Raw genomic sequence first — 16,339 nt, 5'->3', positions numbered from 1 at the left:
AGGGCGTCACCTGCTGCAGGAGGGAGGGCGTCACCAGTTTACAGGAGGTACTGGCCGACTGGCATGTTGTCGTCAGTATAGACACAGAGAGGACTCTTCCTCACGAGACAGTCTTCGTCGCTCACGTAGAAGTAGTGTTGGTAAGTGAGGGCGGCGCACCATCCGGAGGGGGTCGGTTCTGGCGCCTGGAAGTAGTTGTAACAAGCACCATCGTTGGCCAGACGAATCTTGTGCAGCTCCTGGAAGGTCACGTTGCGCGTCCTACAGTTGGTGCTGTGCCTGCAGCAAGCAAGCAAAGGTCTCTCATGATGGAGGAAGAGATCGAGCAGACATTGTCCATGACTCTAACATCCAACAACACATATAACAGAGAGAACATCATAATCCTATAACTAAACCTCAAACATCATCCAGCTCAGGTTTAGTTGTGACTCACCTGACGGCCCAGAAGGGCGAGCCCAGATCCATGGGCGCCTCATCAGTCCAGGTCCAGCCCGTCGACTGGTTCAGGAAGCGGCCGCCCACCCAGAAGTCGTTGGTCATCTCTGACGGGAGACGAGAACCGCCGTCAACACACACAGCGACCCAACCATGAGAGAGAGAGAGAGAGAGAGAGAGAGAGAGAGAGAGAGAGAGAGAGAGAGAGAGAGAGAGAGAGAGAGAGAGAGAGAGAGAGAGACGAAGTAAACTTAGCTTCATAACAAGCGTTATCAGCGAACGATCGTTGAGTGTGTCTCAGCGTCACACCAAGACCGGGGTGAGGGTCACCTGCCTTCCATATCTTCTCTCACCACCACAACAGTGGAGCAGACCAGTACGTGCAGTGGTGTGTTGGGCGGCACGTCTGCCACACCGACACCAGCAGAGGGACAACCTCAGCCCCTCAGGCCCGACGGCGTGGCCAGCTGAGGGACAACCTCAGCCCCTAAGGCCCGACGGCGTGGCCAGCTGAGGGACAACCTCAGCCCCTAAGGCCCGACGGCGTGGCCAGCGGCCGGACAGTGTATCATCACTTTGCTGGAGGTGAGGCAGCTGGTGTGAGGCCACACGTCCGGCTCAACCATAACACATCAGGAAATAACCTCGGTATACCAAACTGATGTGCAGCTGAACAACACACCTGAACAAACTGATGTGCAGCTGAACAACACACCAGAGCAAACTGATGTGCAGCTGAACAACACACCTGAACAAACTGATGTGCAGCTGAACAACACACCAGAGCAAACTGATGTGCGGCTGAACAACACACCAGAGCAAACTGATGTGCAGCTGAACAACACACCAGAGCAAACTGATGTGCAGCTGAACAACACACCTGAACAAACTGATGTGCAGCTGAACAACACACCAGAGCAAACTGATGTGCAACTGAACAACACACCAGAACCTAACCTAACCTAACCTAACCTAACCTAACCTCGGTATACCAAACTGATGTGCAGCTGGACAACACACCAGAACAAACTGATGTGCAGCTGAACAACACAACATGACAAACTGATGTGCAGCTGAACAACACACCAGAACAAACTAATGTGCAACTGAACAACACATGAGCAAAAACTGATGTGCTCTGAACAACACATCAGAACAAACTGATGTGCAGCTGAACAACAGATGAGCAAAAACTGATGTGCTCTGAACAACACATCAGAACAAACTAATGTGCAGCTGAACAACACACCAGAACAAACTGATGTACAGGTGAACAATATAGGAGAAGGAAGTGGTGCAGATGAACAACGGAGGAGAACAAAGTGATGCAATTGAACAACAGACGAGAACAAAGTGATGCAGTTGAACAACAGACGAAAACAAAGTGATGCAGTTGAACAACAGACGAGAACAAAGTGATGCAGTTGAACAACAGACGAGAACAAAGTGATGCAGTTGAACAACAGACGAGAATAAAGAGATACAGTTGAACAACAGACGAGAGCAAAGTGATGCAGTTGAACAACACACGATAACAAAGTGGTGCAGCTGAACAACAGACGAGAAAAAAGTGATGCAGTTGAACAACAGACGAAAACAAAGTGATACAGTTGAACAACAGACGAGAATAAAGTGATGCACTTGAACAATAGACGAGAACAAAGTGATGCAGTTGAACAACAGACGAAAACAAAGTGATGCAGTTGAACAACATACGAGAACAAAGTGATGCAGTTGAACAATAGACGAGAACAAAGTGATGCAGTTGAACACCAGACGAAAACAAAGTGATGCAGTTGAACAACATACGAGAACAAAGTGATGCATTTGAATAACAGACGAAAACAAAGTGATGCAGCTGAACAACAGACGAGAAAAAAAGTGATGCAGTTGAACAGCAGATGAGAACAAAGTGATGCAGCTTAACAACAGACGAGAGCAAAGTAATGCAGCTGAACAGCAGACGAAAACAAAGTGATGCAGTTGAACACCAGACGAGAACAAAGTGATGCAGTTGAACAACAGATGAGAATAAAGAGATGCAGGTGAACAAAAGACGAGAACAAAGTGACGCAGTTGAACAACAGACGGGAACAAAGTGATGCAGCTGAACAACAGACGAAAACAAAGCGATGCAGTTGAACAACAGACGAGAACAAAGTGATGCAGTTGAAGAACAGACGAGGACAAAGTGATGCAGTTGAAGAACCGACGAAAACAAAGTGATGCAGTTGAACAACAGACGAGAACAAAGTGATGCAGCTGAACAACAGACGAAAACAAAGTAATGCAGTTGAACAGCAATAGAGAACAAAGTGATACAGCTGAACGAAAGACGAGAACAAAGTGATGCAGCTGAACAACAGACGAAAACAAAGTGATGCAGCTGAACAACAGACGAGAACAAAAAGATGCAGGTGAACAACAGACGAGAAAAAAGTGATGCAGTTGAACAACAATAGAGAACAAAGTGATACAGCTAAACAAAAGACGAAAACAAAGTGATGCAGCTGAACAACAGACGAGAACAAAGTGATGCAGTTGAACAACAGACGAGAACAAAGTGATGCAGTTGAAGAACAGACGAAAACAAAGTGATGCAGCTGAACAACAGACGAAAACAAAGTGATGCAGCTGAACAACAGACGAAAACAAAGTGATGCAGGTGAACAACAGACGAAAACAAAGTGATGCAGCTGAACAACAGACGAAAACAAAGTGATGCAGCTGAACAACAGACGAAAACAAAGTGATGCAGCTAAAGAACAGACGAAAACAAAGTGATGCAGCTGAACAACATATGAGAACAAAGTGATGTAGTTGAACAACAGACGAGAATAAAGTGATCCAGGTGAATGACATACGAGAACAAAGTGATGCAGTTGAACAACAGACGAGAACAAAAAGATGCAGGTGAACACAGACGAAAACAAAGTGATGCAGGTGAACAACAGACGAGAATAAAGTGATGCAGGTGAACAACAGACGAAAACAAAGTGATGCAGGTGAACAACATACGAGAACAAAGTGATGCAGGTGAACAGCAGATGAGAACAAAGTGATGCAGCTGAACAAAAAAACAAGAACAAAGTGATTCAGGTGAACAACAGACGAGAACAAGGTGATGCAGTCGAACGAAAGACGAGAACAAAGTGATGCAGTTGAACAAAAGACGAGAACAAAATGATGCAGGTGAACAACAGACGAGAACAAAGTGATGAAGGTGAACAACAGTCGAAAACAAAGTGATGAAGGTGAACAACAGTCGAAAACAAAGTACAACGTGCAAGAGCCACAGTTCCTCATTGATCCTACAGGTTCAGGGACACCAAGACCTTGAGGGAAGACATCCTGTGTGACTTCTGAACATTGGCTCAAACGTAAAACGGGAGAGCAGCCGGCGTTCTACCTCAGCGACTCATCATAGCCATCCTCACAGAATGTAGAAAAGCTTAACACACTACTGCATGTGCTTCCCTGACCACAGCACATTCCTGCATGTGCTTCCCTCACCCCACAACACATTCCTGCAAGTGCTGCCCTCACCCCACAACACACTACTGCATGTGCTGCCCTCACCCCACAACACACTACTGCATGTGCTGCCCTCACCCCACAACACACTACTGCATGTGCTGCCCTCACCCAACAACACACAACTGCATGTGCTGCCCTCACTCCACAACACACTACAGCATGTGCTGCCCTCACCCAACAACACACAACTGCATGTGCTGCCCTCACCCCACAACACACTACTGCATGTGCTGCCCTCAACCCAAAACACACAACTGCATGTGCTGCCCTCACTCCACAACACACCACTGCATGTGCTGCCCTCACCCCACAACACACTACAGCATGTGCTGCCCTCACCCAACAACACACAACTGCATGTGCTGCCCTCACCCCACAGCACACTACTGCATGTGCTGCCCTCACCCCACAACACACTACTGCATGTGCTGCCCTCAACCCACAACACACTACTGCATGTGCTGTCCTCACCCCACAACACAGTACTGCATGTGCTGCCCTCACCCCACAACACACTACTGCATGTGCTGCCCTCACTCCACAACACACTACTGCATGTGCTGCCCTCACTCCACAACACACTACAGCATGTGCTGCCCTCACCCCACAACACACTACTGCATGTGCTGCCCTCAACCCAAAACACACAACTGCATGTGCTGCCCTCACCCCACAACACACTACTGCATGTGCTGCCCTCACTCCACAACACACTACTGCATGTGCTGCCCTCACCCCACAACACACTACTGCATATGCTGCCCTCACCCAACAACACACTACTGCATGTGCTGCCCTCAATCCAAAACACCCAACTGCATGTGCTGCCCTCACTCCACAACACACTACTGCATGTGCTGCCCTCACCCAGCAACACACTACTGCATGTGCTGCCCTAACCCAACAACACACAACTACATGTGCTGCCCTCACCCAAAAACACACAACTGCATGTGCTGCCCTCACCCCACAACACACTACTGCATGTGCTGCCCTCACCTCACAACAAGCTACTGCATGTGCTGCCCTCACCCCACAGCACACTACTGCATATGCTGCCCTCACCCAACAACACACTACTGCATGTGCTGCCCTCACCCCACAACACACTACTGCATATACTGCCCTCTCCCCACAACACGCTACAGCATGTGCTGCCCTCACCCAACAACACACTACTGCATGTGCTACCCTCTCCCCACAACACGCTACTGCAAGTGCTTCCCTCACCCACAACACATTACTGCAAGTTCTGTCCTCAGCTCACTACACAGTACTGCATGTGCTGCCCTCTCCCCACAACACGCTACAGCATGTGCTGCCCTCACCCCACAACACACTACTGCATGTGCTACCCTCTCCCCACAACACGCTACTGCAAGTGCTTCCCTCAACCCACAACACATTACTGCAAGTTCTGTCCTCAGCTCACTACACAGTACTGCATGTGCTGCCCTCACCCCACAAAACACTACTGCAAGTGCTACCCTCACCCCACAACACAAAATGCAGGTGCTACCCTCACCCCACAACACAAACTGCAGGTGCTACCCTCACCCCACAACACAAACTGCAGGTGCTGCCCTCACCCCACAACACAAAATGCAGGTGCTACCCTCACCCCACAACACAAACTGCAGGTGCTACCCTCACCCCACAACACAAACTGCAGGTGCTGCCCTCACCCCACAACACAAACTGCAGGTGCTGCCCTCACCCTACAACACAAACTGCAGGTGTTGCCCTCACCCCACAACACAAACTGCAGGTGCTGCCCTCACCCCACAACACAAACTGCAGGTGTTGCCCTCACCCCACAACACAAACTGCAGGTGCTGCCCTCACCCCACAACACAAACTGCAGGTGCTGCCCTCACCCCACAACACAAACTGCAGGTGCTGCCCTCACCCCACAACACAAACTGCAGGTGCTGCCCTCACCCCACAACACAAACTGCAGGTGCTGCCCTCACCCCACAACACAAACTGCAGGTGTTGCCCTCACCCCACAACACAAACTGCAGGTGCTGCCCTCACCCCACAGTACTCACGGGCATCCTTGAGGTGCCTGACTACTGCCGCGTAGTGGCTGATGTTCCTGAAGGTGAGTAGGTCGCCACCGATCACGCTGCAGAAGGCCCGCGCCTCACCCCAGCTGACCTGGGGAAGAAGGTCACACTACTTCAGTACTGGCTAGGTTATGAGGTCAGTACCCTCCAGATCATGACGGTAACAGATGGTCAGGTCATGACAACACTAGGTCAGTACTAGAAAAGTTATGAAGAGCAGAACAGGAAACAAGATATTATACTCGACCAGTAGGATGTGTGGCTGTGTATCAAGTATGTACAATAGAGTAGGTTGTGTGACTGTATATCAAGTATGTACAGTACATAGGGTGTGTGACTGTACATCAAGTGTGTACAGTACAGTAGGATGTATGACTGTATATCATGTATGTAGAGTGCTGTAGGGTGTATGATTGTATATCAAGTGCGTAGAGTACAGTAGGGTGTGTGCCTGCATATCAAGAATGTACATAATAGTAAGGTGTATGAATGTATGTCAAGTATGTACAGTACGGAAGGGTGTATGACTGTATATCAAGTATGTACAATACACTAGGGTGTGTGATTGTATATCAAGTATGTACAGTGCAGTAGGATATGTGACTGTATGTCAAGTATGTACAGTGCAGTAGGGTGTGTGAGTGCATATCAAGTGTGCACAGTACAGTAGGGTGTGTGACTCTATTTCAAGTGTGTAGAGTATAGTAGGATGTTTGACTGTATATCAAGCATGTACAGTACAGTAGGGTGTGCGACTGTATATTAAGTGTGTACAGTACAGTAGGGTGTATGACTGTATGTCAAGGTTATACATTACAGTAGGATGTGTGCCTCTATGTCAAGTGAGTACAGTACAATAGGATGTGTGACTCTATATCAAGTATGTACAGTACAGTAGGGTGTCTGATTGTATTACAAGTGTGTATAGTAAATAAGGGTGTGTGACTGTATATCAAATGTGTACACTAAGTAGGGTGTGTGACTGTATTTCAAGTATGTACAGTACAGTAGGTTGTGTAACTGTATGTCAAGTATGTACAGCACAGTAGGGTGTGCGACTGTATGTGAAATGTGACTGTATATCAAGAGTGTACAGTACAGTAGGGTGTGTGACTGTATCTCAAGTGTATGCAGTACTGTAGGGTGTGTGACTGTATGTCAAGTATGTAGAGTACAGTAGGATGTGTGACTGTACGTCGTGTGTACAGTACAGTAGGGTGTGTGACTGTATGTCAAGTGTGTACAGTACAGGTGGATGTGTGACTGTATATCAAGTGTGTACACTAGAGTAGGTTGTGTGACTGTATATCAAGTGTTTACAGTACAGTAGGGTGTGTGAGTGTATATCAAGTGTGTACAGCACAGTAGGGTGTGTGACTGAATTACAATTATGTACAGGATAGTAGGGTGTTTGACTGTATATCAAGTATGTACAATACAGTAGGGTGTGTGACTGTATATCGTGTGTACACTATACCAGGATTGAGACTGTATATCAAGTATGCAGAGTACAGTAGGATGTGTGACTGTATATCAAGTATCTACGGTACGGTAGAGTGTGTGACTGTATATCAAGGGTGTACAGTACAATAGGGTGTGTGACTGTATATCAAGAGGGGTACGCTATAGTAGGATTGTGACTGTATATCAAGTTTGTAGAGTAGAGTAGGATATGTGACTGTATATCAAGTGTCTACCGTACAGTAGGGTGTGTGACTGTATATCAAGTGTGTCCAGTACAGTAGGATGTGTGACTGTATATCAGGTGGGTAGAGTATAGTAAAGTGTGTGACTGTATATCAGGTGGGTAGAGTATAGTAAAGTGTGTGACTGTATATCAAGTGTGAACACTAGAGTAGGTTGCGTGACTGTATATCAAGTGTTTACAGTACAGTAGGGTGTGTGACTGTATGTCAAGTATGTAAAGTACAGTAGGGTGTGTAAGCGTGTATCAAGTGTGTACAGTATAGTAGAGTGTGTGACTGTATTTCAAGGGTGTACATGATAGTGGATGTTTGACTGTATATGAAGTATGTAGAGAACATTAGGGTGTGTGACTGTATATCAAGTTTGTACAGTACAGTAGGGTGTATGACTGTATGTCAAGGGTGTACAGTAAAGTAGGATGTGTGCCTCTATATCAAGTGTGCACAGTACAGTTGGGTGTGTGATTATATCAAGTTTGTACAGTACAGTAGGGTGTCTGACTGTATATCAAGTGTGTACAGTACAGTAGGGTGTGACTGCATGTCAAATATGTACAGTACAGTAGGGTGTGTGAGTGTATATCAAGTGTGTACCGTACAGTAGGGTGTGTGACTGCATTTCAAGTGTGTACAGTATAGTAGGGTGTTTGACTTTATATCAAGTATGTACAGTACAGTAGGATGTGTGATAGTATATCCAGTGTGTACAGTACAGTAGGGTGTGTGACTATACCAAGTGTGTACAGTACAGTAGGGTGTCTGACTGTGTATCAAGTGTGTACAGTACAGTATGGTGTATGACTGTATATCAAGTGTGTGCAATACAGTAGAATGTGTGACTATATCAAGTGTGTACAGTAAGGTAGGGTGTGTAACTGTATGTCAAGTGTGTTCAGTAATGCAGAATGTGTGACTGTATATCAAGAGTGTAGAGTACAGTAGGGTGTGTGACTGTATATGACTTATGTACAGCAGAGTAGGGTGTGTGACTCTACATCAAGTGTGTACAGTGCAGTAGGGTTTGTGACTGTATATCATATGTGTACACTAGAGTAGGGTGTGTGACTGTATATCAAGTGTGTACAGTACAGTAGGGTGTATGACTATATTTAGTGTATACAGTACAGTAAGGGTGTGACTGTATATATCAAGTGTGCAGAGTACAGTAGAGTGTTTAACTCTGTATTAAGAGCGTACAGTACAATAGGGGTGTGACTGTATATCAAGTGTGTACATTACAGTAGGGTGTGTGACTGTATATCAAGTGTTTACAGTCCAGTAGTGTGTGACTCTATATCAAGCGTGTACAGTACAGTAGGGTGTTTAACTCTATATTAAATGTGTACAGTACAGTAGGATGTGTCACTGTATATCAAGTGTGTAGAGTACAGTAGGGTGTTTGTATGTGAAGTGTGTACAGTCCAGCAGGGTGTGTGACTGTATATCAAGTATGTACAGTACAGTAAGGTGTGTGACTGTATATCAAATATGTACAGTACAGTAAGGTGTGTGACTCTACATTAAGTGTGTACAGTACAGTAGAGTGTGTGACTCTATTTCACGTTTGTACAGTACAGTAGGGTGTGTGACTGTATATCAAGTGTGCATAGTACAGTAAGGTGTGTGATTGTATATTAAGTGTGTACACTAGAGTAGGGTGGGTGACTGTATACAAGTGTTTACAGTACAGTAGGGTGTGTGACTATATTAAGTGTGAACAATACAGTAGGGTGTGTGACTGTATATTATGTGTGTACAGTATAGTAGGCTGTGCGACTGTATATGAAGTGTCTACGCTAGAGTTGGATTGTGTCTGTATATCAAGTATGTACAGTAGAGTAGGATGTGTGACTGTATATAAAGTATGTACAGTAGAGTAGGATTTGTGACTGTATATCAGATATGTACAGTACAGTAGGGTGTATGACTGTGTCAAGTTTGTACAGTAGAGTAGGGTGTTTTACCGTATATCAAGTATATGCAGTACAGTAGGGTGTGTGACTGTATATCAAGTGTGTACTGTGCAGTAGGGTGTATGACTGTATGTCAAGTTTGTACATTACAGTGGAACGTGTGCCTTCATGTCTAGTGTGTACAGTACAGTAGGGTGTGTTACTCTATATAAAGTGTGTACAGCACAGTAAGGTGTCTGTATGTATATCACGTGTGGAAAGTAGGGAGTGTAACTGTATATCAAGTATGTACAGTACAGTAGAATGTTTGACTGTATATCAAGAGTGTACAGTACAGTAGGGTGTGTGTCTGCATATCAAATAGTGTACAGTCAAGTATGTACAGTACAGTAGGGTGTGTGACTGTATATCATGTATGTACATTACAGTAGGGTGTATGACTGTATGTCAGTTTGTACAGTACAGTAGGGTGTATGACTGTATGCCAAGGGTGTACAGTAAAGTAGGATGTGTGCCTCTATATCAAGTGTGTACAGTACAGTCGGGTGTGTGACTCTATATCAAGTGTGTACAATACAATAGGGTGTCTGACTGTATATCAATTGTGTACAGTACAGTAGGGCGTGTGACTGCAAGTCAATTATGTACAGTACAATAGGGTGTCTGACTGTATATCAATAGTGTACAGTACAGTAGGGTGTGTGACTGCAAGTCAATTATGTACAGTATAGTAGGGTGTTTGACTGTATATCAAGTGTGTACAGTACAGTAGGGTGTGTGACTGTATATCATGTGTGTACAGCTCAGTAGGGTGTGTGACTCTATATCACTTATGTACAGTAGAGTAGGGTGTGTTACTGTATATCACGTATGTACAGTACAGTAGGGTGTGTGAGTGTATGTCAACTGTGTGCAGCACAGTAGGGTGTGTGACTGTATATCAAGTATGTACATTAGAGTAGAGTGTGTGAGTGTATGTCAAGTGTGTACAGTAGAGTAGAGTGTGTGAGTGTATGTCAAGTCTGTGCAGCACATTAGGATGTGTGACTGCATATCAAGGATGTACAGCGCAGTAGTGTGTGTCACTATATCAAGTGTGTACAGTAGAGTGTGTAACTGTATATGTACAGTACAGTAGAGAAGTGATATGGTTGTGTTGTACAGGATGTGTTGTACAGGACTCATGAGCACAACCTGGAGCTGGACGGTACAAGAGGACAAGGTATGTTTGTAGGAAGTTAAGGAAGATGAAGAAGTGATTCTTGACAATACATTCTGTGGACAAGAAAATGAGCAGCTGAGTTTGTTAACTATTCCACAAATTGACTGTGAATGATATAAAGAGGTCAATCATGCTGAGGCATTAAGGTTGTGGAAGATTGTGGAAGATGTACGTGAAACTGAATGATGTTTGAGAATGTGGAGGATAGTACAACCTCATCACTTGGAGAGGAGGTACAGAGAGACTGAGGGACGCCCTACAGAGAGACTCAGGGAGGGGGTACAGAGAGACATGCTGACGAGGTAAAGAGAGACTTGTGGAGGAGGTACAGAGAGACTGAGGGAGGAGGTACAGAGAGACTTGGGGAAGAGGTACAGAGAGACTGACGGGGAACGTACAGAGAGACTGAGTGAGGACGTACAAAGAGACTTAGGGAGGAGGTACAGAGAGACTGAGGGAGGAGGTACAGAGAGACCTGGGGAGGAGGTAGAGAGTGAGGGAGGATGTACAGAGAGACTTGGGGAGGAGGTACAGAGAGACTGAGGGAGAACCCTTAGAGAGAATGAAAGAGAAGGTACACAGGGACTGAGGGAGGAGATACGAAAAGGCTTAGGGAGGAGGTACAGAGAGACTGAGGGAAGAGGTACAGAGAGACTTGGGGAGGAAGTACAGAGAGACTGAGGGAGGAGGTACAGAGAGACTTGTGTAGGAGGTACAGAGAGACTGAGGGAGGATGTAAAGAGAGACATAGGGAGGAGGTTCACAGAGACTGAGGGGGAACGTACAGAGAGACTGAGGGAGGACGTAAAAAGAGACTTAGGGAGGAGGTAAAGAGAGATCTAGGGAGGAAGTACAAAGAGACTGAAGGAGGACGTACAGAGAGACTTGGGGAGGAGATACAGAGAGTTTGAGGAGGAGGGACAGAGAGACTGAGTTAGGAGGTACAGAGAGACTTGGGGAGGAGGTACAGAGAGACTTAGGAGGACGTACAGAGAGATTTGGGGAGGAGGTACAGTGAGACTGAGGGAGGAGGTACATAGAGAATGAGGGGCGAGGTACAGAGAGACTTCCTGACGAAGTGCAGAGAGACTGAGGGAGGACGTACAGAGAGACTGAAGGAGGGGGTACAGAGACCGTGGGATGACGTAGAGAGAGATTTGGAGAGGAAGTATAGAGATTGAGGGTGAGAAGGTACATAGAGACTGAGGGAGGAGGTACAGAGAGACCAGAGTAGGAGGTAGAGTGAGATTGAGGGAGGACGTACAGAGAGACTTGGAGAGGATGAACAGAGAGACTGAGGCAGGAGGTACAGAGAGACAGAGCGAAGAAGTACAGAGAGACTGATGGAGGAGGTACAGAGAGACTTAGGGAGGAGGTAGAGAGAGACTGAATGAGGACGTACAGAGAGAATGAGGGAGAAGGTACACAGAGAATTGCTGACGAGGAACAGAGAGAACGTAGAGAGAGACTTGGGGAGGAGGTACAGAGAGACAGAGGGAGGAAGTACAGAGAGACTGAGGGAGGAGGTACAGAGAGACTTAGGGAGGAGGTACAGAAAGTCTGAGTGAGGACGTACAGAGAGACTTGGGGAGGAGGTTCAGAGAGACTAAGGGAGGAGGTACAGAGAGAATGAGGGAGGAGGTACAAAGAGACTTAGGGAGGAGGTACAGAGAGACTGAAAGAGGTGGTACAGAGAGAATTGGGGAGGAAGTACTGAGAGACTGAGGGAAGAGGTACAGAGAGACATAGGGAGGAGATTCAGAGAGACTGTGGGAGGGAGTACAGAGAGACTTGGGGAGGATGTACAGAGAGACTGAGGGAGGAGGTACAGAGAGAATGAGGGAGGAGGTACAAAGAGACTTAGAGAGGAGGTACAGAGAGACTGAAGGAGGAGGCACAGAGAGACTTGGGGAGGAGGTACTGAGAGACTGAGGGAAGAGGTACAGAGAGACCTGGGGAGGAGGTACAGAGACACTGAGGGAAGAGATACAGAGAGACCTGGGGAAGATGTACAGAGAGACTGAGGGAGGAGATACAGAGAGACTTGTGGAAGAGGTACAGAGAGACTGAGGGAGGAGGTACAGAGAGACATAGGGAGGAGATTCAGAGAGACTGAGGGGGGGGGGAACGTACAGAGATACTGAGGGAGGACGTAAAAAGAGACTTAGGGAGGAGGTACAGAGAGAACTGGGGGGGGGGGGGGGAAGGTACAGAGAGGCTTAGGAGCACGTACAGACAGATTTGGGTAGGAGGTAGAGAGAGACTTGTGAAGAAGATACATAGAGACTGAGAGAGGAAGTACAGATAGACTTCCTGACGAGAGGCAAAGTGACTGAGGGAGGACTTACAGAGAGACTGAAGGAGGAGGTAAACAGACGTGGGAGGACGTACACAGAGTCTTGGGGATGAGAAACAGAGAGACTGAGGGAGGAGGTAGAGAGAGACTTGCTGACGAGGTACAGAGAGACTGAAGGAGGACGTACAGAGACTGAGGGAGGAGGTACATCGAGACTGAGGGAGGAAGTACTGAGAGACTGAGGGAGGAGGTACAGCGAGACTGAGGGAAGAGGTAGAGAGAGACTGAGGGAGGATGTACAGAGAGACCTGGGGAGGAGGTAAGGAGAGACTGAGGTAGGACGTACAGAGAGACTGAGGAATGACGTAAAGAGAGACTGAAGGAGGAGGTACAGAGACCGTGGAAGGACGTACAGAGAGACTTGGGGAGGAAGTACAGAGAGATAGAGGGTGAGAAGGTACATAGAGACTGAGGGAGAAGGTACAGAGAGACTAAGGGAGGATGTAGAGAGAGACTGAGAAGGACGTACACAGAGACTTGGGGAGGAGGAACAGAGAGACTTAGGGAGGAGGTACAGAGAGACTTGGGAAGGAGGAACTGAGAGACTGAGGGAGGATGTACAGAGAGAATGAGGAAGGAGGTACAGCGAGACTGGGGGAGAAGGTACAGTGAGACTGGGGGAGGAGGTACAGAGAGACTGAGGGAGGAGGTACAGCGAGACTGAGGGAGGAGGTACAGAGAGATTGAGAATGGACGTACTGAGAGAGTGAGGGAGGACGTAAAGAGACACTGAAAGAGGAGGTATAGAGAGAATAAGGGAGGATGTACAGAGAGACTTGGGGAAGAGGTACAGAAAGACTTAGGGAGGACGTGCGGAGAGACCGAGGGAGGAGGTACAGAGAGACTGAGGGAGGAGGTATATAGAGACTTGGGGAGGAGGTACGGAGAGACTGAGGGAGAACGTACAGAGAGACTTGGGGAGTAGGTAAAAAGAGACTGATGGAGGATGTACAGAGAGACTTGGGGAGAAGGTACAGAGAGACTGAAGGAGGAGGTACAGAGACACTTGGGGAGAGGGTACAGAGAGAATGAGGGAGGATTTACAGAGAGACATGGGCAGGAGGTACAGAGAGGCAGAGGGAGGACGTACAAAGAGACTGAAAGAGGAGATACAGATAGACTGAGGGAGGGGGTACGGAGAGATAGATGTAAAGGAGGTACAGAGAGACTCAGGGAGGAGGTACATAGACACTTGAGGAGGAAGTACGGAGAGACTGAGGGAGGACGTTATGAGAGACTGAGGGAGGAGGTAAAGAGACACTGGAACAGGAGGTATAGAGAGAATGAGGGAGGATGTACAGAGAGACTTGGGGAGGAGGTGCAGAGAGACTGAGGGAGGACGTACAGAGAGACTGAATAATGAGGTACAGAGAGACAGAGGTAGGAGGTACATAGAGACTTCGACAGGACGTACAGAGAGACTGAGGGAGAACTTACAGAGAGACTTGGGAAGGAGGTACAGAGTGACTAATGGAGGATGTACAGAGAGTCTTGGGGAGGAGGTACAGAGAGACAGAGGGAGACTGTACAGAGACTGAAAGAGGAGGGACAAAGAGACTGAGAGAAGAGGTATATAGAGACTTAGGGAGGAGGTACAGAGAGACTGAAGGAGGAGTTACAGAGACTTTGGGAGGAGGTATGGAGAGTCTGAGGGAAGAGGCACAGAGAGACCTGGGGTGGGTGTACAGAGAGAGTGAGGGAGGAGGTACATAGAGACTTGGGGAGGAAGCACAGAGAGACTGAAGGAGGACGTACGGAGAGAATTAAGGAGGTCGTAAAGAGAGACTGAGGGAGTAGGTACAGATAGACTGAGTGAGGACGTACAGAGAGACTTGGGGAGGACGCACAGAGAGACTGATGGAGGTGGTACAGAGAGACTTGGAGAGGAGGAACAGAGAGACTGAGAGAGGACGTACAGAGAGACTAAGGGATGAGGTACAGCGAGACTGAGGGAGGAGGCACAGAGAGAATGAGGGACGACGTACAGATAGACTGAGGGAGGAGGTACAGCGAGACTGAGGGAGGAAGTACAGAGAGAATGAGGGAGGACGTACAGAGAGACTGAAGGAGGACGTACAGAGAGACTTGGGGAGGAGGTACAGAGAGACTGATGGAGGACGTACAGAAAGACTGGGGAGGAGGAACAGATAAACTGAGGGATGAGGTACAGAGAAACTTGGGGAGGTGGAACAGAGAGACTTAGGGAGGACGTACAGAGAGAATTGGTGAGAAGGAACAGAGAGACTGAGGGAGGAGGTACAGAGAGACTTGGGGAGGTGGAACAGAGAGACTTAGGGAGGACGCAGAGAGAGACTGAGGGAGGACGTACAGAGAGACTGAGGGAGGAGGTACAGAGAGACTTGGGGAGGAGGAACAGAGAGACTTAGGGAGGACGTACAGAGAGACTGAGGGAGGACGTACAGAGAGACTTGGGGAGGAGGAACAGTGAGACTGAGGAAGGACGTACAGAGGGATTGAGGGTGGAGGTACAGAGAGACTTGGGGAGGAGCTATATAGAGACTGTGTGTGTGAGAGAGAGAGAGAGAGAGAGAGAGAGAGAGAGAGAGAGAGAGAGAGAGAGAGAGAGAGAGAGAGAGAGAGAGAGAGAGAGAGAGAGAGAGAGAGAGAGAGAGAGAGAGAGAGAGAGAGAGAGAGAGAGAGAGAGAGAGAGAGAGAGAGATACTCACGCTGCCCATGAAGAAGAGAGAGATGCACTGGTCGCCCACCAGGGTGAACATGGTGGGGCACTGTGGGTGTTGGATGGTCTTGTTCAGAAGGACGATCAACTCCTCAGCAAGGTGGAGACTCTCGTTCAGGTTGTCTCCTGGTTAGAACAACACACAGTCAAGCTTGTTAACTCTGATGACGTCAGCTATCATTCAACAACATACAGTCAGGCTCGTTAAGGGTGATGACGTCATCTATCATTATCTGTGATGTCATCTACAATAATAAAAAAGCAGGATGAAAACCAAGATTTATCTTGTGGACGATTTACACACCCCAGGTGTTCAACACAGCTGTGGGTGGGGTGTTCAACACAGCTGTGGGTGGGGTGTTCAACACAGCTGTGGGTGGGGTGTTCAACACAGCTGTGG

General features: G+C 47.5%; 1 protein-coding gene across 1 annotated transcript in view; it reads right to left on the bottom strand.

Moving 5' to 3' along the window:
• The window catches only part of LOC139758178 (uncharacterized), a 54,519-nt gene that overhangs the window by 1,714 nt on the left and 36,466 nt on the right, over nucleotides 1–16,339 (bottom strand). The window contains exons 6-9 of the mRNA XM_071679387.1: nucleotides 15,929–16,065; nucleotides 6,027–6,135; nucleotides 437–545; nucleotides 1–279 (exon numbers count right to left, since the gene is read on the bottom strand). The exon at nucleotides 1–279 is cut by the window's left edge and continues 1,714 nt beyond it. Coding sequence (XP_071535488.1) covers nucleotides 39–279; nucleotides 437–545; nucleotides 6,027–6,135; nucleotides 15,929–16,065 — 596 coding nt within the window. The 3' untranslated portion in view covers nucleotides 1–38. The remainder of the gene's footprint in view (nucleotides 280–436; nucleotides 546–6,026; nucleotides 6,136–15,928; nucleotides 16,066–16,339) is intronic.

This window comes from Panulirus ornatus, chromosome 29 (assembly GCF_036320965.1).
Source record: "Panulirus ornatus isolate Po-2019 chromosome 29, ASM3632096v1, whole genome shotgun sequence".
NCBI lineage: Eukaryota > Metazoa > Arthropoda > Malacostraca > Decapoda > Palinuridae > Panulirus > Panulirus ornatus.
Note: the sequence above shows the minus strand (reverse complement) of the source record. Positions and strands in the feature narration are given on the sequence as shown.